Below are 25657 nucleotides of genomic sequence, written 5' to 3'. Positions count from 1 at the left end.
ATGGGACTGCAGAAACTAAAACCACTTTAATGAGATGAAGCCATTACAGTGCCTACAGTGTTTCCCATAGGCATGTGCACAGGGTGTTCCAGTTTTGCCTAGGCACACCCTAATGCAGATGGAATGTCGGCTGCTGAACAAGGCAGCAGGGAGATCAAAAGGTCTTCCGGACTGGCCCTTGTTCCGAGAAGCCAAGCCATGGTGATGGTCATGGTTTCCAGTTGGCCATTGATGACAAACGGGAAGAGAGAGAACAGGAGTGCCACAATGCAGTTTGGTAAGGGGAGATGGTTCTATCTCCTTCACTAGATCGCGTATCTCTACATGGTTTACAATGATTAAAGACTTTGGCTCCATGGCGATTAAACTGTATTCGTGTGGTCTGGGTGCCATTCACCTAATAATGTGCACCCAGACCTGAGCTATCTGGGGATATGTTACATGTCTGTGTGTAATGGATTAAAAGTAACTTTATATATTTTAAAGCATAATACTGTATTTAGCTTCCCACATGTGTAATGGAGTTTGGTCTCTGGCCTGGGAGATAATTGGATTACTTCTCCAATTATCTCCAGGGCAGAAGGGAGGAAACCAGGATGCATTGTGGGAATGTTTACTGCTGTGTGTCTGTAATTGGTTTATGTCTGTCCTTTGTTACAGTCTTCCATTTGGTCCCCTAGGGGAGTGTCCACCAGGTGGGAGACCTGCATAAATACTGGGCAGGTAGCCCTGAGTAAAAGAGTTCCTGCTTAACCCTGAAGCTGAAGTGTTGTCTCATTCTTGGGGGGAATTTGACTGTATGCCGACTGCCAGGAGTGTAAGCTGTTCGTATTGCTTTTCCTGTTCGGCTGCTTCCAGGGTTCGTGTGTCTGTTGTTCGAGAGTTGGTGAATCCGTGCAGTTTGGGAGTTCGGGAAATTGGTGCTTACAGTGGCTGCTGGTCTATGGAAAAGGGGATTATCGCCTAAACTGGGTTTTATCCTCTTGTAAGTGAAACGGTCCGTTACAACGTATAACCTAGACTAGGCATACAGTCTGACAATAAAGGCAGGGGAGATCCGCCCTGTATGGTATGAGGATAGGTGTCGACTCAATCTTATCCTGTCTGGATGAAAAATCCCACCAATTCCAACCCAGGGAGGGAGGGAGGGAATAATACTCGCCTCCGTGTCATTAATAAAATCATGACTTTATGTCATGTTAATAGTAAAATCTTGGAATTTTATGAAAGACACGGAGGCTCCTATTATGCTATTTTAAAGCTGAGCTATAATCTTATCAGAAAAGTGTTGTATAGGTCTAAAGTAAAAGTTCCGGAATGTGGATTCCGTAGACCAATCTGCAGCCTTCAGAATGTCTTCCAAGCGACATCCAGCCGCCGATGATTTAGAGGCCATAGCGCCCCTGACGGAGTGGGATGAGAATATCGAAACATCAATCCCGGCCGTGGCTAATAGCCATTTGATCCAACATGCGAGTGTTGGAGTAGATACAGGTAGATGTGATTTCTTCAGGGAGATGAACAGAGGTCCGTCATCAGATGGCCGTAGAGTAGAGGTGCGAGACTCGTATTCTTTCAGGCATGATATTGGGCATAGGTTGGGTAAACTCGTGATTCTCGGATAAAAAACTTGTTTAGTTGCTGATTTTGTTCTCCGTGAGATATCGAATGACACTCCCTCCGGGGTGAACGTGCGGGCCCGCCAGTCCAAGGCTCTTACGTCTGACACTCGTTTACAGGATAATAGGCAGAATAGCATAAGCAATTTTGCCGATAATTGTTTAAAGGACAACTCTAGGTTAGAGGGCCAGCCATGTAGGAGTCTGAACACGCAGTTGACATCCCAGAAGGATCCGTATTTGGATGTAGGAGGACGTGAGAAGCGGACACCCTTAAGCAGACGACAGACTAGGGGGTTCTGTCCGAGTGGGAGCCCATCCACCTGTTCATGTCCAGCTGAGATAGCGGAACGGAATAAGTTGACCGTGCGAAAGGTCATGCCTGATTCAAACAGATGCGTCAGGAAGTCCAACACCGATTTCACAGGGGCTGATACAGGATCCAACGATCGTTTCAAGCACCAATTGGCCCACTGTCTCCAGGCCGTGTTCCAGGTGCCCATGCGTTTGCCAGGAGTTGCATAGTTGTGCTTGAAACCTCTGTGATTTCCCAGGGTCCCCGGAAATGAGCCATGCCATGAGGCGGAGGAGGCCTTGTTCTACTAGGGTGTGACTCTCCCCGTCTGGATTGGTTAGCAGAGATGGGTGGTCCGGTAGTAACCGTGGATGGTTGATCGCCATTTCCAATAGGTGTGGGAACCAAGGTTGGGATCTCCAACATGGGGTTACCAGGACCATCGAGCTCTTGAAGCGTCGGAGGTGTGCCAAGCAACGAGCTATCAGATTGAATGGTGGGAAGGCATATGCCCTGCCCGTGGACCAATCTTGGAGGAATGCGTCGGTCGCCATGGCCTCCGGGTCCGGTCTCCAGCTGAAGAACTTCGGTAGCTGTGTGTTTAGTCTGGACGCAAACAGGTCCATGCTCAAAGGTCCCCATAGGAGCGAGATCTTGTGGAACACATTTGGTTGGAGCCTCCAATCTCCCGAGTCCCTCAGGTAGCGGGAGTTCCAGTCCGCGGTATAATTGTCCAGGCCTAGAATGTGTTCTGCGGTAACGGACACACTGTTCTGTAAACAGTAATTCCAGAAGTCTCGAGCCAAAACTGCTAGGATGCGAGACTTGGTGCCTCCTAGATGGTTTATATACCGAACCGCTGAGACATTGTCCAGCTTGAGTAGGATCGAGCATGAGATGCCTTTGGGTGAGAGACTGCGAATGGCGAACGAGGCTGCCATCAGCTCCAGAGAGTTTATGTGCAAGAAGGACTCTTCCGTGAACCATCTGCCTCCTGTGGATATGGAGCCGCAGCGCGTGCCCCAGCCATGTAAGCTGGCGTCCGACTCTATCACTAGGTCCGGGGTGGACCCGAAGATTGCTCGCCCGTTCCATGCTTCCATGTGGGTCAGCCACCAGTTCAGTTCTTCCCTGGATTCCACGTCCAGAGTGACTTGGTATTCGTAAGAGTGGCCACTTCGTAAGCAGGACGCTGCAATGCTCGGTAGTAGAGCGGGCCTGGAAAAATCGCCTGGATAGAGACCGCCAACAGGCCAATGACCCGTGCCAGTTGGCGTAGGGAGAGGTCTGGCCGATGCATAAGTCTCCTTATCTCTTTCTTGATGTTGGACATCTTTTCCGCCGGGAGGCATATTATCTGTAGAACGGAGTCGATTCGGAATCCTAAGAATTCCATTTGTTGTGAGGGAATTAGAACCGATTTCTTCCAGTTCACTAGGAAGTCCAGGTTCTGGATAAGATGTAGGGTCCACTTTAAATGAACTAGCAGTAGGGGCCGTGTCCCGGAGAGCAGGAGGAGGTCGTCCAAGTAAATGATAAGGTGGACTCCATGTAGTCTGAGAAAGGCCACCACTGGTTTGAGTATCTTTGTGAAGCACCAGGGGGCGGAGGACAGACCGAAGGGAAGGCATGTGAACCGCCACTTCTTTGTTCCCCAACGGAACTGGAGTAGATCTCTGTGTATTGCCGCTATCGGGACTGTCAGGTATGCATCCTGCAAGTCTAGTTTGACCACCCAATCTCCGGGAAGGAGCAAGTCTCTGAGGCTTATAACCGGGCGAACCCCGCCTCCCGTTTTTGGCACTAAAAACAGGTTGCTCACGAAACCTGGAGTATCTAGAGGGATTTCCTCTATGGCCTTCTTGGTCTGTAATTCTCTGATCTCTGCAGAGATGAGGTCGAGGTGTGAGTTTGGCATGTGGATTGCCCTCGGGGTAGTGCCCTGAATGGGAAAGGCCGTCAGTTCTAGGTGGTAACCCTCTACCGTCTGTAACACCCAACTGTCGGACGTGATCATAGCCCAAGCCCGATAGAACAGGGCCAGTCTGCCCCCCACATTTATATGGGAAAAATGGGGAAAAGGGGTACTCACCATAAGGGCATTTTCCTGTGGGTGTTCCTCGACTGCCGCGGGTATGCCAAGGCCGTCCTTGTGAAGGGAAGAACTGGGTGTAGGACCGTTCCTGATTCGGCCTCTGGGGGTTGAAGGAGCCTTTTCCCGGTCTGGAAAAACCCCGGGGGTTGCGGCCGGGAAGACGGCTCCTACCTCTACCGGCCCCGCCAAAAACCTTTGGGCTAAACACCCATTTCGTGGAAGATTGGGCTTTGTCCAAAGCCGTAAAGGTCTTGACATAGGAGCCCAGGTCCTTCACGAAGGACTCTCCAAACAGTAAGCCTTTCGCAGAGGCACCGGGTTCATTGGGGGCCATGCTCACAAGCTTGGGCTCTATCTTTAGCAGGATGGCCTTCCTGCGCTTGGTAGACATTGCCGTGTTGGCATTGCCAATCGTGCATACTAGGCGTTGGAGCCATCCTAACGCCACCTCAAAATCCAGTTGTGTCTCGCCCGACTGAGCTGTTTCAAGCAATTCGTACAGCTTGGTGACCGGGCCCAGAGTGTCGAGGAACTTGTCCTGACAGTTGCGTAGTGAGTAATCTAGGCCCTTCTTGGGCTTCCAACCAGTCTTGGTCCGAAACTGCACAATTTGCAGGTCAACTTCAGGGGTTTTTGCCACTGCATCTTGTATGATACTTCGGGGGCACTCCGCTCTCAGTTTGTTATGACCCTCTTGTGAGAGGGATTTGCAGACTCTGAGAGCCAGGTATTGAGCGATGTGTTCAGTGGGCTCCCATTCAGCGGAGCGAGGGTGCCTGAGATTGTCTGGGTCAAATGCAAGGGTATCCTTTGCGTCACGGGTTGACTCTGCCCCAGGAGTCCCCGACTGTATTTTGGCCTGAGCCGGTCTAGAAGGGAATTAGGTTCCTGGGAGATCCTCATCTCCGGAGGTCTCCTCCCCGTAGAGATCCGAGTACTGGTCATCTGACCCTTCCTCCCCATCTTTGTCTGAATCAGACAGTAAATCATGGGCCCATGCCCGTTTCCACTCTTTGGTCGCCATATCCCGGCCAGTAGCTCTATTGCATGGTTGTTGCGCGCCATCACAGACAGCATGAGGCGTGTCAATCAAACCAGGCTTTACCTGGGTGTGGGGGGGTCATGAGCGTGTTTGCGCTTGCCTAGCTCCTTGCGTCCTGAGGTCCCTTCGGGGGGAGTATGAGATTGTACTAACTCAGATTGAGCAGGGAGGGCCTGCCTAAGGGCCTGGGAGATGGACTGTGAAATACTGGAGGACATAGCCCCCATGGCAGAGGAGATGGCCTTACTGATGGAATTGGACATAGTGGCGTCCAGGAGGTTTTGGAAATCCTCTGAGCCTATGAGGTTAGGGTCAGCCTGGGGATCAGAGCTTGTGGTGCCCCTAGGGGGGTTAGGGTGGTCAGTTAAATCACCACTAGCAGACTGCATGATAGCAGAAACGGAGTAGGCAATAGGTATGAAAGAAATAAATAAAGAAGGTGCTGGATTGCTTAATCCAAGCACAGGACAGAGTAGCAGACAAAATAACCAGGTCATGTGTGGGTGGCAGGAGCAGTGTTGCATGCAGCCTCCACAGAACCGAAACCGCAGTACAAGGTGACTTAAAATGGCCGCCGGCACGTGCGCCGACAGAAAACCAAAAAGATGGCTGCCGTGAGTGGAAACGAAAGTAACCGCCGGGCTGTAGAGCCGGCGGGGGCCTGGAGGGGGCCGAAAAATGGCCGAGGAGGGGTGGGATGGACCCGGTCGGTATAGGGAGGGAGCCAAGGCAACCCAATAACGGAGGGGAATAGAAACAGCCCTGGACCCACTGCAGGGCCCAGGAACATACAGAATAGAAACACAGTATAAAGGACAAATCTACAAATGTAGGAAAAGAGCAGCAACAAACACTTATTAGCAAAAGGGGATAGAAACTGTAATTCCAAGTGACAAAATCTACAACAAGCAAGAGAGTAAAATGTACTTAGCTGGTCTGAGGGAGCAGCGAAGAAAGAGGAAGAGAGTGCTACACCTTATATACTGAAAGGGGGTGGTTCCTATTAGTAGCACTGTTGAATATGTATATATGTTAATGATATGCTAATTTTCTCTTTAACATTCATTTCTCTCTTCGCTGCTGAGGGAAAATTAAAGAAAGAGAAGCATAATAGGAGCCTCCGTGTCTTTAATAAAATTATGTTGCATGTAGTTTGTTGTTTTGTGTTATGTTGTTATAATAGCAATTGAAATAGTATTGCTGATTTTATATATCTCAACATTCTGCCACACAATGTCATGTAGTATTACCACCCATTATTCGTGCTTTGTTATATACTAGGTGTGAAAGGGACCTTTCTTTTGTCGGTGGAGGAAGGTGGTCCTGCACACATGGCTGGGGTTCCCACTGGTTCTCGACTACTGGAGGTGAATGGAGAAAGTGTAGTCAGTATTACTCTGAGCCAGCTCACTAAGAAGGTAACCTGATGGAGATGCTATATCAGTGAAAGAATTTAGACAGTCTTGCAAAATCTGTGCATATGCAAATCCAAATCTCTAAATTTCAAATTCTTCTGCTGGTATACATGAATATATTTATATATATATATATATATATTCCTATAGCATATGCTTGATATCTACAATTTCTGACACACATTACCCTCTCTGGTACACACCTATTTAACAGTAATAATACAATACACAATCTTTACACACCTTTTCTGCATTTTTTGTGTTTTGGTCTACATAAGGCATTGATTTAGAGGGACACTATAGTCACCAGAACAACTACAGCTTACTGAATTTGTTCTGGTGAGTAGAATCATTACCTTCAGGCTTTTTGCTGTAAACACTGTCTTTTCAGAGAAAATGCAGTGTTTACATTACAGCCTAGTGATAACTTCACTGGCCACTCCTCAGATGGCTGTTACAGATCCTTCCTGGGTCATGGCTGCCTAAAATGCATCCAAACATTCAGTATCTTCTCCCTCTGCATGCAGATACTGAACTTTCCTCATAGAGATTCATTGATTCCATTAATCTCTATGAGGAGCAGGGCCGGCGCGTCCATAAGGCGGCTCAGGCGGCCGCCTTAGGGCGCACCGGCCCGGGGGCGCAAAAGTCCGGGTGACCGGCAGGAGGGAAGCGCACAGCTCCCCTCTACTGCCGGTCACTTCTTGTAGCGTGGCCGAGCGCCAAGCTGCAGTGCCGCGGACTGTGTGGAGGGGGCGGGGATATGAACACGTCATATCCCTGCTCCCTCTGTAGCGCCCAGCAGGGGCGGAGCTACCGCCGGCCCCCTCACGTCAGCATGGGAGGAAGTCCTCCCAAAAAGAGAGCAGAGAGGAGGGGGGCTGGGCAGGACCAGCTCCTCCAACTACCTCAGGCAGCACTTTGGATCCCAGGTAAGCCACCCTCCTGAACCTGTCTGTCAGTGTTTGTATGTCTGTCTGTCTGTCAGTGTGTGTGTATGTATGTCTGTCTGTCAGTGTGTGAGTCTGTCTGTCAGTGTCTGTCAGTGTGTGTGTGTATGTCTGTCTGTCAGTGTGTCTGTCTGTCTGTGTGTATGTGTCTGTCTGTCTGTGTGTATGTGTCTGTCTGTCTGTGTGTCTGTCTGTGTGTCTGTCTGTCTGTGTGTCTGTCTGTGTGTCTGTCTGTCTGTGTGTCTGTCTGTCTGTGTGTCTGTCTGTCTGTCTGTCTGTCTGTCTGTGTGTGTATGTCTGTCAGTGTGTGTGTATATGTCTCAGTGTGTCTGTCTGTCTGTGTGTGTGTGTGTGTATATGTCTGTCTGTCAGTGTGTGTATGTCTGTCTGTATCATTGTGTATGTATGTCTCTATATGCCTCTGTTTCTTTATGTCTGTGTCTGTATTTCTGTGTGTGCCTGTGTCTGTATGAATGTATGTCTGTGTTTGCACGACAATGTACCTGTATGTGTAGATTGTATGACTGTGTTTGTTTGATTGTGTGCCTTTTATGACTGTGTGTCTGTATATCTTTGTGACTGTGTGCCTGAATAATTATGTCTGTGTGCTTGTATGGTTGTGTGTCTGTATGTTTGTGTATTTGTGCATGTATGTATTTTTGCCTGTATCCATGTCTATGTGGGAGAAAAAGAGAGATAGATAGGGGCTAGGGGGAAGAAAGAGACAGAAAGGGGCTGGCGGGGAAGTAAGAAATACATAAGAGGGGTTGTAGGAGCACACTAAGGGGCACAAAAGGGTAAGACATTGAAGTTGGATATGCAACACTAATGGGGGTAAGAAATTAAAAAGGGGGCTACGAGACACAGAGGTGAAGATGCATTGTTTATTTTTTGGGGGGAGGCGTGGGGTGGGGCGTCAAAATGCGTCTTCGCCTGTGTAGTCAAAAATCCTAGAACCGGCCCTGATGAGGAGATGCTGATTGGCCAGGGCTGTGTTTGAATCATGCTGGCTCTGCCCCTGATCTGCCTCCTTGTCAGTCTCAGCCAATCCTATGGGGAAGCACTGTGATTGGATCAGGCCACCACTTCTGATGATGTCAGCAGACTGCTTGTTTTTTTAGGCAAACAGCATGCAGATCTACAGCTTCTGGCTTGAATACAGTAAGATGTTGCTCTATTTAGGGAGGCATGAGGGGTCCAGGGGGGCTAGATGGTGGATTTCACATGATAGTGATCCTTTAATATTGTTGGATGAGCTTTTAAAATATTTTTTTCAACATGTTAAATAAAAAAAATCATATATAAATAAAATATTAATTTAGAAAAAATATCAAAATATTACAAAATTTAAATATTATTCGTAATATTAAGTCATTTTAAACGTTTATCCAAAAATATTAAATCATTTGGAAGGGTTATCCAACAATATTAAATTGAAGCTTTTAGTAGCTGTATTTTTTTGCAATTTCCCACATTCCAAAATACCTTCTTCTTGCTGATAGGTGATGCCACAGCTCGTCTTTTTCCCTTCCAAACTGAAGTACAACTCAAAAATTAGCAACAAAAGCTTCTATGAGTTGTAGTTTAGCTGATAGTTTTCTTAAAGGAGCACTATAGGGTCAGGAACACAAACCTGCTTTCCTGTCCCTATCCGGTTAAAACCACCATCTAGCCACCCTGAGCCCGTCATGCCTCCCTAAATATAGAAATCTTACTGTATTCAAGTCTGGAGCTGCTGTTCCTGTTCCTGTTTCCTTTAGACCTGCCCACCACTGCCTGCTGACATCATCAGAAGTGGTACCTTGATCCAATCACAGTGCTTCCCCATAGGATTGGCTGAGACTGACAAAGAGGCAGATCAGGGGCAGAGCCAGCACAATTCAAACACAGCCCTGGCCAATCAGCATCTCCTCATAGAGATGAATTGAATCAATGAATCTCTATGAGGAAAGTTCAGTGTCTGCATGCAAAGGGAGGAGATACTGAATGTTTGGATGCATTTTAGGCAGCCATGACCCAGGAAGGATCTCGAACAGCCATCTGAGGAGAAGTGGGGGATCCAGAGCCTGATCTCAGGAGGGGCACTTACAGATTATTTAAAGAAATAATCCAGGTACAATAACCACTACAACGCAGTGTAGTAGTTATGGTGCCAGTAGTGCCAGGATCCCATGCCAGAGTAAGTAGTCAAACAGTTTAAGAACAGTTTGACAACTTACCTGGGGTCTGCTGGGATATAGGGCATAGGAGCAGTGGTATGTGTTAGGGGTGCAGTGTGTGTGTGTGTGTGTGAGCAGTGAAATGAGAGTGCGTGAGGGCGGCAGTGTACGTCAGGGTTGCAGTGTGTGTGTTAGGGGGCAGTGTGTGTGTTAGGGGGCAGTGTGTGAGTGTGAGAGAGAGAGAGCTGCAGTGTGTGTGTGTGTGTGTGTGAGAGAGAGAGAGAGAGCTGCAGTGTGTGTGAGAGAGAGAGCTGCAGTGTGTGTGAGAGAGAGAGCTGCAGTGTGTGAGAGAGAGAGCTGCAGTGTGTGAGAGAGAGAGCTGCAGTGTGTGAGAGAGAGAGCTGCAGTGTGTGAGAGAGAGAGCTGCAGTGTGTGAGAGAGAGAGCTGCAGTGTGTGAGAGAGAGAGCTGCAGTGTGTGAGAGAGAGAGCTGCAGTGTGTGAGAGAGAGAGCTGCAGTGTGTGAGAGAGAGAGCTGCAGTGTGTGAGAGAGAGAGCTGCAGTGTGTGAGAGAGAGAGCTGCAGTGTGTGAGAGAGAGAGCTGCAGTGTGTGAGAGAGAGAGCTGCAGTGTGTGTGTGTGTGAGAGAAAGCTGCAGTGTGTGTGTGTGTGTGAGAGAGCTGCAGTGTGTGTGTGTGTGTGAGAGAGCTGCAGTGTGTGTGAGAGAGAGCTGCAGTGTGTGTGTGTGTGTGAGAGAGCTGCAGTGTGTGTGAGAGAGAGCTGCAGTGTGTGTGTGAGAGAGAGCTGCAGTGTGTGTGTGAGAGAGAGCTGCAGTGTGTGTGTGAGAGAGAGCTGCAGTGTGTGTGTGAGAGAGAGCTGCAGTGTGTGTGTGAGAGAGAGCTGCAGTGTGTGTGTGAGAGAGAGCTGCAGTGTGTGTGTGAGAGAGAGCTGCAGTGTGTGTGTGTGTGTGTGAGAGAGAGAGCTGCAGTGTGTGTGTGTGTGTGAGAGAGAGCTGCAGTGTGTGTGTGTGTGTGAGAGAGAGCTGCAGTGTGTGTGTGTGTGTGAGAGAGAGCTGCAGTGTGTGTGTGTGTGTGTGTGAGAGAGAGCTGCAGTGTGTGTGTGTGTGTGAGAGCTGCAGTGTGTGTGAGAGAGCTGCAGTGTGTGTGTGTGAGAGAGCTGCAGTGTGTGTGTGTGAGAGAGCTGCAGTGTGTGTGTGTGAGAGCTGCAGTGTGTGTGTGTGAGAGCTGCAGTGTGTGTGTGTGAGAGCTGCAGTGTGTGTGTGTATGGGGGGCAGTGTGTGTATGGGGGGGTAGTGTGTGTATGGGGGGAAGGAGGGTAGGGAGGCTTTTTAATATTATCTTTTTTATTTAATAAAATAAATATACCTTATGTACCCCCTCCCTTCTTACCTTTACTGGGAGGAGGGGGGACATTTTTGGATCCCTGGTGGTCCGCTGGGGAATCCTTGGTGGTTCCATTGGTAGGAGTGAACTCTAGCCCGTGCTCCAGGGCTAGAGTTCACTCTCACGAGCTTTGGAGCATTGCCGTGGTAACCGCAGCAATGCTCCGTGTTCGCGAGAGTAGGACCCGGAGGAGCTGCAGGTAAGAGCTCCCGGGTCCTCTCTCCTCCCTCCCTGGTCCACAGGCACATTGCAGGGCTGGCACTTGGACAATGCCAGCCCTGCATTAGCCGTGGGGGGGCAATTGCCCCGTTGTCCCCCCTGGATCCGCCACTGCTGAGGAGTGGCCAGTGAAGTTATCACTAGGCTGTAATGTAAACACTGCATTTTCTATGAAAAGACAGTGTTTACAACAAAAAGCCTGGAGGTAATGATGCTATTCACCAGAACAAATTCAACAAGCTGTAGTTGTTCTGGTGACTATAGTGTCCCTTTAAGTAAAAAGCTGATACAATAAAACCCTTCTCTGCATGGTCAAGGGATAAAGTCTTGTAGAAAAGAGCATCCTGTTTAGCTAACCACGTCTTTGTCTGTAAACCGCTAACTTGTAGTACATCTAAAGCCCGGAATTTATTGCATATGCTAAAAATGTAAATGTATTTTTTATTTTTTTTTAATTGGTTTATGAGTTTTAGCACTGTAACACTAACACACTAATCTAGCCAGATGGTTTTAAAAAAACATTCTCGAACTGCTTCTGAGGTTATCCTGTAGATCAACTGTTCCCAAACTTTTTGAACCAAGGCCCATTTCAGTAATCGAAAGACACACAACTACTTTTTATATTTACCTTGATCAGCAGCTTTTAAATATAAAATTTACCTGAAACCATATTGGAGTGTTAAAGGGGCACTATAGTCAAAAAAAACAACTTTAGCTTACTGATGCAGTTTTGTTGCAATGATCATGCCACTGCAGTCTAAATTCTCTGCTATTTAGGAGGTAGATCACTTTGTTTAGTCACACCTCCCTGCATGTGACTTACACAGCCTTGCCAAACACTTCCTGTAAAGAGTCATCTAATGTTCAAACTTCCTTTATTGCACAATTGTTTTATCTCCTGCTCTGTTACTAGCTTCTGAGACCCTGCAGGAGCCCCCTGTATATAATTAAAGTTAAAATTACAGAGCAAGAGATAAAAAAACGTTTAAAGTAAGCAACATCTGATTGACACAGACAGCTTGAAAAGAAAATGTTTAATTTTCAGTCACCAAAAGAGGTATGGCTAGGGCTGCATTAACAAAAGTGATTTAACTCTAAAACGTCAGTGAATTGAACAGTGAAACTTCAGGGGCATGGTCTAAGGACAAAAAAGGGCATAATTCAGCTAAAGTTTTTTTTGGTGAATATATTGTTCCTTAAAGCATACATCTAGCCAAATGTAGTTTTAATTGTCAGATGGGAATTTAATTTTTAATGCTGACAATATCTAAAAACACATTTTAAGATCTGCAGTCAAATGTGAAAGTACAGATACACCCACTGGTGGATAAGACACACTCTTAGTGGGTAATAGTTAGAAATCTAAACAATTACCCTTGAACTATATGTATTGCAGATAAGGACTCCTCCAGGTCCTCAAAACGATATGAAAAAAGATAAATCTACAATACAATAATAACAGAAAAAAACATAGCGTAATACTGTTAAATTAAAAAAGGGGAGTGGAAATGTAGATAGTTATTCACACTCACAAACCAGAATTGATTGTAGGCATATCTTATAAAGCGATGGATATCTCAGGATCGGTGGAACATCATGGTATACGTAGAAGAGAACAAAAAGGCATAATAGTGCAGAGTATCTTGATAAAAAAACACTTTAATAATAAGGCGCACTTACAATGTTGTAGTGGCAAGCAGACATGTAAAATCAACCGGTCTCAGGATCACAGGATCAACAGAACCAGAAAATAAAAACCTTATCAACAAATGATAAAAAACTCTAAACACTATATGTCAGCCCTACGCGTTTCGTTCAAACGTCCTTGAACTTCTTCAGGGGCATAAAAGTCCTTCTATGTGCAGGCATGACCATCCATATGATTCCGGTGTCTTTTAAATCGGTCCGGTTTTGGCGCGCAGAAGCTGTCCTCCAATTAGCAGCTCACTTCCGGGTTCGCCCATCCGTAATGTATCCGGGTGCGTCCCTATGACGCAACCGGAAATGCGGCTCAAGCCTCTCTTTCAAATCAACATCTTTGCGTTCCACCTAGTATGCGTTTCACCGCTCGTTTACAAAGCGGAAAACGTCCATAAATATAAGAAAATTTAAACATATATATATACAGTATCAGTTATGTTTATAATCATAATCTTAAACATAATAATATTATCTACAGGAATAGATCATTAATAATTCTTCTCAAGAACCCTTAATCAATATATATACAGAGTGTGACATAAAATGTCACATTCCCAGAAAATACTAATCACATATAATTAATTGAACAGCATTTTCAGAACAATTCCCACAAATGTTTATCATTAATGAAGCTATATACAGAAAAAAGTGCAGAAAATGCATAAAGGTAAGTGTCAATCAAAGAAAACAGACTAAATCAAAATCAACGTTAAGACCCCTGGGTTGCATTGTTTGTAAAGTGTGTATCCAATAGCCTTCTCTTTTTCTCAGTAGTAGCATCAAATCTCCACCTCTTTCATCTAAGGCTACTTGTTCAATGATGGTACATTGAAGGGTATTAAAGCTAAAAGCTGGACATTTGTTACAATGCACTGGCACTGGATGTGTCAACATATGGTTTACTTTTTAATATTATTCCTATGCTCCTGGAACCTAACTTTTGCTTTTCTTCCTGTCCTTCCCACATATTGCAACCCACACCCACATGTGAGTAGGTATACAACATGTGTTGAAGAGCAGGATAATGTACCTTTAATTTTAAACTTTCTCTTGTTGAACGTGCTTACAAAACTCGTGGTACTTTTATATTTGTGGTTGCAACTAATGCAATTCCCACATGTATAATAACCTTCTTTACGTTTAATTCTACTGTTTCCAGATCGAAAAGTGCTTGGTGCCAGAATTTGCTTTAAATTAACTCCTCTCCAAAATATAACTTTAGGAAGATGAGGAGTCTGTTTGTTTAAGTATTCATCCTCTATTAATAATCCCTAATGCTTTTTAATGATCCTCTGTATATCAAAGGCCTTGGAACTATATTGTGTATTAAAAGAAAAATCAAATGCAGGATTCCTAGAAGCATCCTTTCTCTTATCCATAAGAAGATCATTATGATTAATACTTCCCACCTTGTTGATCTCTGCATCCAAAAGTCCTGGATTATAACCCTTCTCCAAGAAACGACCTTTCAAAACTTCAGCTTGTGTGTAGAATGAATCTAGATCACTACAGTTTCTACGCATCCTAATAAACTGGCTTTTGGGGACACCCTTCAGCCAGTTAGGATGGTGTCCACTTTTAATATCAATGAAACTGTTGATGTCAGTGTTCTTAAAAAAGGTTTTAGTTTTGATAGTTCCATTTTCAATAAAAATGGACAAATCTAAAAAGTCTATATTTGAGATGCCTATCTTGGGAGTAAAGGTCAAGGACAGGGAATTGTTATTTACATAGGAGAAAAAATTCCTTAATTCTTCTAGAGGACCACGCCAGATGACCAGGACGTCATCTATGTAACGTCTCCAGAGCACCAAGTTTGCACCATAAGGGTTATTGGATCAGATAAATAACTTTTCCCAATAATCCATAAATACGTTGGCGTAACTATGTGCAAAGTTGGTGCCCATCGCCGTACCCTTTATTTGCAGAAAAAATTCCTCATTAAAACTAAAAAAATTATGGGTGAGAATGAAACGTATAGCTTCCTCCAAAAAAGAACAAAAGGAAGGTTCAAGACAGGAATCCCTCTCTAAATTTCTCCTAACTGCTTCTACACCCAGATCATGATCGATCACAGTGTAGAGAGAAGTTACATCCAGAGTGGCCCACACATAACTCTCATCCCATTCGATTGATTCTAATTCTTGGATGAGATGTTTTGTGTCTTTAAGATATGACAAGGCTCCCTGAGCATATTTTTGAAGATGAAAATCTATATACTCAGAGAGCCTAGATGTCAGGGAATCAATGCCACTAATTATTGGCCTTCCTGGGGGTCTTTCTTTGCACTTGTGAATCTTAGGGAGAAAATAAAAGGTAGGGACTCTCGGAAATTCTGTGTGAATAAAAGAATAGGCAGCTTCATCTAGAGTTCCAAGTTCTTTGGCATTATTTAAAAGAACTTTAAGTTCTTGATTGAACTTCAAATTTGGATTATAGGACAATTTTTTTATAGGTGAGGTGGTCATCAAGTAATCTATATGCTTTCGCTATGTAGTACTCGGTAGACATGACGACAACACCCCCCCCTTTGTCTGCACTTTTGATGGTCAGCTCCTTTCTATTTTTCTAGAAAATAATATCCTAACTAGACTTAAAAATAGAAAGGAGCTGACCATCAAAAGTGCAGACAAACCCTGTGATCCTGAGACCGGTTGATTTTACATGTCTGCTTGCCACTACAACATGTAAGTGTGCTCTATCATTAAAGTGTTTTTTTATCAAGATACTCTGCACTATTATGCCTTTTTGTTCTCTTCTATGTATACCATGATGTTCCACCTATCCTGAGATATCCATCGCTTCATAAGATATGCCTACAATCAATTTTGGTTTGTGAGTGTGAATAACTATCTACATTTCCACTCCTCTTTTTTAATTTAACAGTATTACGCTATGTTTTTTTCTGTTATTATTGTATTGTAGATTTATCTTGTTTCAAGATCTGCAGTCAACCTATTTCATACCTGAAATCAATGTATTTGTGGCACACTTTGAGGCAGTCATCTTCCCTCTATGCATGTATATTTATTACAATAATATTTCTGGATTAATACATTTTATCTTTTTTCTTTTTAAGGATTATGTAGCAGGATCTGTATACATTATTTTAATTTCAGCCTAGTTCTAGTTTTTGAGACTGAAAACAGGTTCTTGACATATGTAATAATATGTTCAAACCACAAGTTTACAAGTACATTTGTCTTCTAAGACTGTGTAAAGAATACAACTGTATTTTAGCTCAATCTAGATTGCATAAATGCACACATACTGTTTGACTACAGAATAATTTGGTCATGTAAGCAGTCAATGTTATGTGCATGTGAACATACAGTATATACACATGCATATAGGAATGCTATGAGAATACTTGTGTGTGTGTGTAAATGTTTTAACACTGTACACAATTATTTTGTTCCATTTATTTCAGTTGCAGAGTAACAGTTCTAGAGTGGTCTTACTAGTTCTGGAAGCTTCTGCATGGGATGTGTATGAAACACATGGGGTCACACCGACCTCAGCACTTGCTGACATCTCCTTCCTCCCCTACCGAATACGTAAATTGCACCTTGTACGTGGTCCAGAAGGATATGGGTTTCTGTTAAGGCAAGAGAAGTGCCCGAGTGGACAAGGTGAGAGAATAAGTTGGTTCCATCCAAAAAAGTATTTTTGGTCAAAATAAAGTACAATGCAATATGACTGGATTATTTTATATGGAGAAAGAATTAAAATAACTGCTGTATGTGGTCCACATTGTTCCCACCAAAATATAGCCAGGAATTACTTTTTTTTTTTTTTAAAGAGTTTTGAGGTAAATTTGTGGGGTATTTTGCAGCACATTGATTTGATCTGTCCTTCTGTCAGGATAGTACAGAGTCCCAATATGCAAATAAGGAGTTCACATGTTCACATGACCCATTATTGGTCCTTAGAGATGGCCACGCTTAACATAATATTGCATAAGAATGGTCAAAGGAGAAAGCCACATTCAAGGAAATAGAGTAGCGACATTATGCGTAAGCAAGCCAAGGTCGGGATAATGGAGGTCAGAATTGTCAAGCAAGCAAAATAAAAAAATAGAAAATCATAGAAATATACAGGATGCATTTTTGGCCTATTACAGACCAATATAGACCTCATCAGAACAATGCCAGAACATCATAGAGGTGCGACATCGAAATGACTCCCTACTCTTGTCATTCCGGCTAATAAGGAAGTATGAGTACCTCGTTCCTTATGAGTATAGATGCTAAAAGATTTACAGCGTCATTATTCTGGGGAGTTTTGAGTAAAGACTTGGTTTTGACATGAGACTGGTATAACACTTTGTTGTAGCAAGGCTCAGAGTAAACCGCATCAAAAGTGACACTGGAATGGCTTACTGCCTCTTTTTGTTTTTCTCTGTCCCTCTTTTGGTGTCCAATGATTCCCCTGGTGGCTTCTCCTATTCCTTATGAGTTGTCTCTCTGTCCAAATGAACCTCCATCTCCCTGTGATAATTCTCTATTCATCTAATGTCTTACCTTTTGGTATATACCTTTTTAATGGTTTTCCATAGGTCAATTCCTCCGTGAGTTGGACCCAGGACTTCCTGCTGAGGTTGCTGGGATGCGTGAAGGAGACCGTTTGTTGGGAGTCAACGGTCAAAATGTAGAGGAATTCGAGCATGAAGACATTGTCAGTTTGATCCAGGACAGTGGCAAGCAAGTCACACTGGCTGTCATAAACAATGAGGGGGACAGGTTCTTCCGAGAGGTGAGAAGACATAGGATACATAAGGAAACATAGATCTGAGACAAACAAGAGGTTCAGGTGGTTGGACTTTAAAGCAAACTAAAGGCAAAAGAAATTAGAGTAAAACTAGAACAAATAAGTTAGACATTAACAAGTCCAAGTGATGTAGCCACAATAATATATTCACCTTGAGAAAGTTATGAAGAAAAGCTGAAATTTGTGACCCTCCAAGTACAAATATTGCTCTATCTATAAGGTCACTCTCACTCTGACATTTGGCATTTTATTATTATTTTAGACAGTTGAGTAGCTGTATTGATGTATTTTCAAGGGTATTTAACAAAATATCATATCTGCACAGCTATCCTCTTGAAAACAACAGCAGTTAGCTGATATATCTCAGCCACTTCATGATGGTCCTTGTCACATGTGCAGATCTGCAAACATGGGGAAGTTATACTTTTGCATAATGTACTGTCCTCAAAATATACTCAACAAGTCTCAGGGGACTTTAATAGGGTGTATATTATATTAAATCTGGTGATTCATTAAAGTTAATAACACAACCCCAGGTAAGTACCCTCTGTATGTTACAATATAGCTGGGAATTGTGGCTAAGGGTCTGCACATGATGCTCCCAATAACTACGTGGATGTTGTACTATAAAAACATTTTACAATGCAACCTCAGTCTCATGTTGAGGATTTAAGGATGAAACCAGCAATATACCCAAGTGGACTCAGACCTCTAACCAAGGACATGCATCAAATGATGGCTTGAACGACATGCATTTTTGTGGAGGGCTCTATATATAAAATGGATACAGAGGTTAAAAATGACCATACGGAGTCTAATTTGCATGTCCTAGCCCAGAATTTATAACAGCACAGTATTTTCAATACAGTAAAAATCAGAGCGCAAATAGGTCTGCTGCTTAACATATCTAAATGTATACTTGTGTTAAAGGAACACTCTAATGGCAATTGTTTTTTGTTATTTAAAAATTTAGTAGATATACCTATGCATAGAAAACAGCTTGAAAAAGCTTCAGATCTTCTGTCTGCAGCCTCTACAAGCCCTCCCGTCTTTCCTCTGCAAATACATTCAGTATATGCCAGGGAATTGGCCAACTAGAAGCTTTTGAGAAGTCTCTGTGTTGGAGCTGTAGTGCTTTATGTGTCTGGACTGTTCCTTTATCTACTGATTGGACTGTCCCTAAAATGAAAGGTTTTCTGTTTCTCTTTTGCTCATAGTTACATATACTGTCATTTTTTTCCATTGGCATATGGCAGTGCGCCTTGCTATTTCAATTCTCTAGGATATTTACATATTTTATTGTAGACCTTAAATTGCAATTGATTTCACTGGTATTTTCTTAAAATCTGCCTCTGCCTTTAAATGCTGGTTACCATATAGGTATAGCTTGTGGCCACTTATCCTCCTTGGCAAGGCTGAAGATCATTAGTAACAACTGTCCATAAAACCTTAAAGGACAAATGTCATTAAACTTTTACTTTTTATTTTTGTTTATTAAACTTGGACCTCTATTTTTTTTTTTTTTAAATTTGAATTTTAGTTTTATTGAGTTGTAATCAACATGTACATTTATGCGATAAGAAAGGAACAAAAAAAAAGAAAATCAATTTTGCATTATATATAAATATTCCATGTAGACAATGATGGAAACAATGTTGTAATGATGATGCAATGATGATGCAATGATGCAAGAGTATAGTTATGCAGGGTATGTAGCATGACGGTCAGTAAGGCGTTCACCTCCAACTATTATAATGTTAAAATGTTGTCGTAATATTAGTCTGCAAGATATTTAGTGAAGTAATAAACAGAGTATGCACAATGACAATGACAATAAAGCAGTTTCTCAGGTAACGCCACAACTCTAGCAATGTCATCTCCCTGGTGGCACCACCTCTCCCACAATACAGTCTCCCTAGCAATGCCTCATCCTCGGTTATACCACATCCCCAACAATGCAACATCCCCAGCAGTGCTGCACGTCCAGCACGGTAACCTCACCCCTCGCTATAATAACTGTAATATTGTACCATTAGTGAGGCGCCATCCCTAGCGCTGCAGCTACCGGCGATGTTATAGCTAGTGAGGCTGTACCCCTGTGTTGCCTTACTCCAGTGGTGCGCTATACTCATTGATGTATGATGTTGAGCAATACATTATTTGGCACTGCGGCGTATGTTGTGAGGCAATATGGTAGTGACGCAGTGTATATAAATGGACCTGTGTACAAATTGTAAGATTGGCCGCTGTACTTCACACATATGTGGCCGCTCTTGGGTCTCTACGGGACTGTCCATGTAAAATGTCCTATTATTAGGTAAGTGATGAATCGCCAGTTGTTCGTCGTGTCTGCCTCTGTGATGCGTTTCGGGGCCTGCGGTCCAGCTTAAGCTCAGTATCAGGTGAAGTCATTTCACCAGAGGGATTCCCTGGTGGCATCTGTTAACCTTCGGTCCCTTTTCTCAGATGGTCGTGGTTCTGCAGCGCTGCGTGCCGGGGTCAGTCTCTGCACTTTTAGGCTGGATATCTTGTGCCGTGTGTGGTTGTTCTCGCTGGAGCTCTTCGGGCTTTCGGGTCTCTTGGCAGGAGCGGGGGTATCCCATGTCAGGGGTAGGCCTATCTTTTGCAGGAAGGGCTCCGGATCATCTTCTGATGTCAGGATCACACTGTCTCCCTCTAATTCCGTTAGGAGGGAGCCCTCCACTCCCCATCGGTATCTTATACCTGAGTCTCTCAATTTCTTGGCGACAGGAGCCAGCTTTCGTTTTTCCATGAGGACTGTGAAGGGTAAATCAGGGAATATTGTCACTTTGTGTCCTTCATTCACGATCGCCCCCATTTCTCTGGAGCGGGTCATTATGGCTGATCTTGCAGCTATATCTAGAGTCACTATGATGATGTCTCTGGATGCTCCGCTTGGGGCTGCCGCCGATTTCCGCACCCGAAAAGCTGCAGAGAGCCGCTGTTTGTCTTCGGCACCTCCTACGCCCATATGTGCGATCAGCCATATGTTCGTCGGTCACTGATTCCGGGACCCCTCGGAGACGGAGGTTTTTCCGTCGGTGCCGTGTCTCGAGCGTGGTCACCGAGCGTTTCAATTGTTGCACCTGAGCTGCGAGTTTTTCCAGGTGGGTGTCCCGGGCCATTAGGTTTATTTCCCTGGCCGTCTCACGGTTTTCCAGCGCCTGGACCTGTTGGCGCAACTCTCCTACCCCTGCCTGGACTTGCTTGAGGTCCGCTCCCCAGATTTTCCTCATTTCCATGAGGAGTCTTTTTATGTCACCCTTTGTTGAGGGTGTCTCATCTTCCTCCTCTTCAGAGAGGCAGGATGGTGTTTCTGACCTGGGAGAGGGTATAGATATCTCTTCATCCAGCGAGGCCTCAGATTCCTCATGAGTGCAGTGAGACTCAGGCGCCATCTTTACGAGCTGCGAGGCTGTCGGCCGCTCAAAGGAGGTTCTAATATCTCTCTGGAGGGGACCTGCCGGTCCGTGAGTCTTTTTGTTTTTTCGCCCCATTATCTCTGTTGGGGGGATGTTCGAGTTTGGGCTTGTTCTCTGCCGTTTTGTGGCTGTAAATTTAGAATTTGGCTTAGGCCCGAGCGGAGCTCTGTACAGAGACGTCCGCTCTGTGTCGCTGGTAGCCACGCCCCTCTTGGACCTCTATTTTTAATATTTTTGGATAAGCTTTTAAAAAGTATTTAATGGTTTGTTTTTGATATAGTGATCTTCATATAAATATATATACAATATTCGTCCTTGCACACGATCAAAATATAATAAATTGCCGGGGGCCACCCTGGGCTCAGGAGTATTCAAGTCACAACATATTTTAGCTGCACTCACGGTCCGTAGTAAAACTTCAATTCTTTATTAGATTTCCTTCAAAATAGATCAACGTTTCACTCCTCCTTGTGGACTCTCCTCGGGATCCTCTCCTGTTTGATCCTGAGTGAGTAGAGTCCACAAGGAGGACTGAAACGTTGTTCTATTTTGAAGTAAATCTAATTAGGAATTAAAGTTTTACTACAGACCATGAGTGCAGCTAAAATCTGTTAAATGTTTTTGGTACATTGATTGTTTGGAGAAAAGTTCACTTTTAGTGTGACTGAGCAGCATGTGTCTGTTGGGACAGATTCTGTTTATCTGAACAACTGCTGTTCAACCCAACTTGTCAGCTGCTGTGATTGCTTTGTGGGAACCTGCAGCAGGCAAGTTATGTTGAGCAACAGTTGATCACATTACAGTAGAATCTCTCACCCAACCAGGCTGCATTATATTAGGAGTATCCATATTGAGTAATGGAGCATATATACAAGGCTCTTAACCCCTTTAAAAGGGACACAATAGGCACCTAGACAACTTCATCTTAATGTAATGGGTACCATGTCCCTCTTGTTTTAAACCTACAGTGTAAAACAATGGTGTTTTGCATGAACAGTCACAATTACATTGCAGGGTTTAAATGCCACAGAAAGAGTCAAATAAAACTCCCTTATATCAATCATATGGTGTGATAGAGACCATCTGATGCACATAGGGAGGTGCTTTGCCTCACATACATACTACTTACTACATACTGCTTACCAATGCTTTCCTATGGGATATAATTGGATTGGTTGAGATCATCAAGTGTAGGAGAAAAGGTATTTTTTTTTACATTCTTTAATTTTGTAGTGCAGATTTTTAAAGGGTTAAAAGAAACATTGCAAGCAGTGAATTTCAGTTTAAAAGCTAAAATTTGGAATGCCGGGATTACAACTTTTATAGTAGTCACAGAATCCAAAAATCCACTACACAAAGTATATATTTGTAGAAAGTGCATTGCCCTGGCTACCCCAAATGTATACCCATTTCCCTAATGCAATGCCCCTGTTGGATTGTAAAAAAGTCACATTTGAAAATATGATAATTTTAACAATAGTAGGAAGATAAGGAAAAACAAAAGCAATGCTTATTTTATGGATCGCAAGTGTAGCATGGTTTATATACTGTCAACTTCACACGGAAGTGATATCCCAAAGAAACAGAGACTGGATTATTATGTCCATCGTGATATTAATTTATATATACCTTACAAATCTCAGTACTCTTTCCTCTGTTTCAAATAGATTGGTATATCCCCTTTGCTGTTCTATGAAGAAGATGGTCCTGATAATGAAGGTGTGACTAAGTCATCCGCTGATGTGCCACCGGCAACCTTGTCAACTCAGGTGAGGTTATTCATGAAGCCCAATGCATGTGAATAGTTGGTGATTAAATATATTAAAATTCAGCCATTTATACTCTATAGCATGGTTCGTCAACCTGGTCCCTACCGCCCACTAGTGGGCGTTTCAGGATTCCAGGTGGGCGGTAGGGATTTCCAGGTTGGGCGGGCGGGTGCGTGCCGGCGGTACCCGTGCGACTGGGTACCGCTGTGACCATTTGCGGCTCCGGCCCGCCCGGTAAACCGCCGGGGCCGCCTTCCAAAGTGTCCATCGGGTGGCCCATGCTGTCAGGGCCACCCGATGGATGCGGATTGTAAGGGGGCCCGGTCAGCGCTGGGCGCTTTAACAGCGCGACCGGGCCCCCTGTGATGACATCAGAGCTGGGAGGAAGCGATTCCCCGGTCACTCCTCCCAGCTAAAACTGAGAGCCGCGCAGGAGGAACACCAGGGAGTCAGAGTGGGAACTCTGACTCCCATCCACCTGGGCCACCACTGGACCCCAGGGAAAGTCACCCTCCTGCACCTTAAAGGTAGGAAACAGGAGGGTGACTTAAATATAATGTGTGTGTCTGTCTGTATGTGTCTTTGTATGTATGTCTTGTGTGTGTGTGTATGTGTCTGTCTGTGTATATATGTGTGTGTGTGTCTGTCTGTATGTATGTGTGTCTTGTCTTTGTATGCATGTGTCATTGTATGTGTGTCTTGTGTGTGTGTCTATGTATGTCTGCATGTGTGTGTGCATGTCTGTGTGTGTCTGTTTGTATGTGTGCCTGTCTGTTTGTATGTATGTGTCTTGTGTGTGTGTATGTGTGCCTGTCTGTGTCTTTGTGTGTGTATGTATGTGTGCCTGTCTGTGTCTGTATGTATGTCTTGTGTGTGTCTTGTATGTCTGTGTGTGTGTCTTGTGTGTGTGTGTATGTGTCTGTATGTATATATATGTGTGTGTGTGTGTGTGTCTGTATGTATGTATGTCTGTCTTGTCTTTGTATGTATGTGTCATTGTATGTGTGTCTGCATGTCTGTGTGTCTATGTATGTCTTATGTGTGTGTCTGCATGTGTGTGTGCATGTCTGTGTGTATGTGTGCCTGTCTGTTATAGTGGACTATAGTAAGTGGGCTACCTAGCTCAGCCTTCCTACTGGGCATTGCTATAAGGACGGTTAAAAAATAGAAAAAAGGGGAAAAAAAGGTGGGGAGGGGAATTGAGGAGGGAGAGGAGATGAGCTGACGCACAAATGAGAAATCATATTATGCGCAAACAGAGAAGTCGTCTGAATATCACTGAAAGAGACCTTCGTTTGTTCCTTACGAAAATCGAACCAGATATCAAATATTTAGTGTCGCAGCATCAACCTCAAGGATCTCATTAATCACTAGTAAAGGTAATTTCAATTTACTTTATTGTTTTCTCATTAAACGTTATAAAGTTAAAAACCTTATAAACCTGCATTAAGTAGAAATAAAAAGATAAATGTACGTACATTTATTTTTTTTAAAAAACACCCTCCTTTCTTAAAAATATTCCACATTTGCGCGAAAACTGGTGGGCGGTAAGGAAATTTTTTCAACCAAAAAGATGCATTAGTGGGCGGTAGGTAGAAAAAGGTTGACTACCACTGCTCTATAGAAACAAAATAATATGGCGAATGCGAAGGCTGAAAATGTTCTTTCAACAATCGCCACTGGCAAGTGAAAATTTATTCCTGGCACGTAGAGATTCACTTCTAGTGAGTGTGTGTCATGGGCTTTCCAGGTTTGCATTGGTAATTCTGAGGTCAGCACCGTGTATTGTATTGTATTTAATTTCACAAGTAAAAATTATAACGCATTAACAAAAAATGTTATTCAGTTCATATGAAACCATCCCCTATAGCTCACGGCAAATCTAATAGAACCAGTGGTTACTGGAAACCTGAACATCTCTGTTCCATAAATTACAAGATTTATAATTGTGTGAATGCCATTCAGCATAGATTCATACTCATCACTTGAAACAAGTTGGCATTCCTGTATTGTAAAGACAATCCTATATTTTTTTTAATTCTCTGAAGTAACTATGCATTAATGTCTCATCTTCAATTATTTTCTTCCTACAGCTAAAAGCAGACACTGTACAAGGAGAGGAACCTGAAGTCCGGAAACCTTCTACCGAAGTGCAAAATAGTGAAGAATGAGAGGAACACTTCCCCAAACAACCATGTGACAATGATCTAGTGTTTTCTAATCAGTCAGAACTGTTGCCACATTGGCAATAATCTCATCTGAGACACCGTGATCATCTTTTTTCCTTTACACATATCCTCCTCCTCTTTTACCATTGATTATTTACATATCTGGGAACCTTGAGAGGATAAATTTTTTATAGAAGGGAAAAAAACACTGCATGTAGAACATATACTCAATGATGTATTTAGATACAGACACAAATGCACATGTACCTACCAATAAATAGGAAAAACATACAAATTTATTGACAGGATGTCGTTAATGCATGAAAACAAATACATTTTATAATCAATCTACATATTGAAATACTCCAATTTGTAATTTGACACTCAAAGCTAGGAAGAAACTTAAACTGATTTACATATATGATAATTTATCATTAATACCGCATTCACCTGACTTGCCATACCTCTTGTTAAGCCACATAAGCCATGTATTTCTGGTACATGTGTCATTTATAAGCTCTCTATAACTTAGTTCATTCAGTGGAAAAATTCCTATGGGATGCATTTCATTATTGATTTTATTTCACTTTTATTCAGAAACATGTGATTTGT

General features: G+C 43.5%; 1 protein-coding gene across 4 annotated transcripts in view; it reads left to right on the top strand.

The window, feature by feature from the left end:
• Positions 1 to 25313, top strand: part of NHERF4 (NHERF family PDZ scaffold protein 4) — a 116392-nt gene extending 91079 nt beyond the window's left edge. For all 4 annotated transcript variants that reach the window (XM_063435869.1, XM_063435866.1, XM_063435867.1 and 1 more), the window contains 5 exons: positions 6333 to 6469; positions 16326 to 16527; positions 17454 to 17650; positions 22776 to 22877; positions 24971 to 25313. In XM_063435869.1, the coding sequence (XP_063291939.1) occupies positions 6333 to 6469; positions 16326 to 16527; positions 17454 to 17650; positions 22776 to 22877; positions 24971 to 25048 (716 nt within the window). In that variant the 3' untranslated portion in view covers positions 25049 to 25313. The remainder of the gene's footprint in view (positions 1 to 6332; positions 6470 to 16325; positions 16528 to 17453; positions 17651 to 22775; positions 22878 to 24970) is intronic.
• The last annotated feature ends 344 nt before the right edge of the window (positions 25314 to 25657 follow it).

The sequence above is a fragment of the Pelobates fuscus genome, chromosome 11, assembly GCF_036172605.1.
Source record: "Pelobates fuscus isolate aPelFus1 chromosome 11, aPelFus1.pri, whole genome shotgun sequence".
In the NCBI taxonomy this organism is placed as follows: domain Eukaryota; kingdom Metazoa; phylum Chordata; class Amphibia; order Anura; family Pelobatidae; genus Pelobates; species Pelobates fuscus.
The sequence above is the reverse complement of the archived record's forward strand: the minus strand, read 5'-3'. Positions and strand labels throughout refer to the sequence as shown.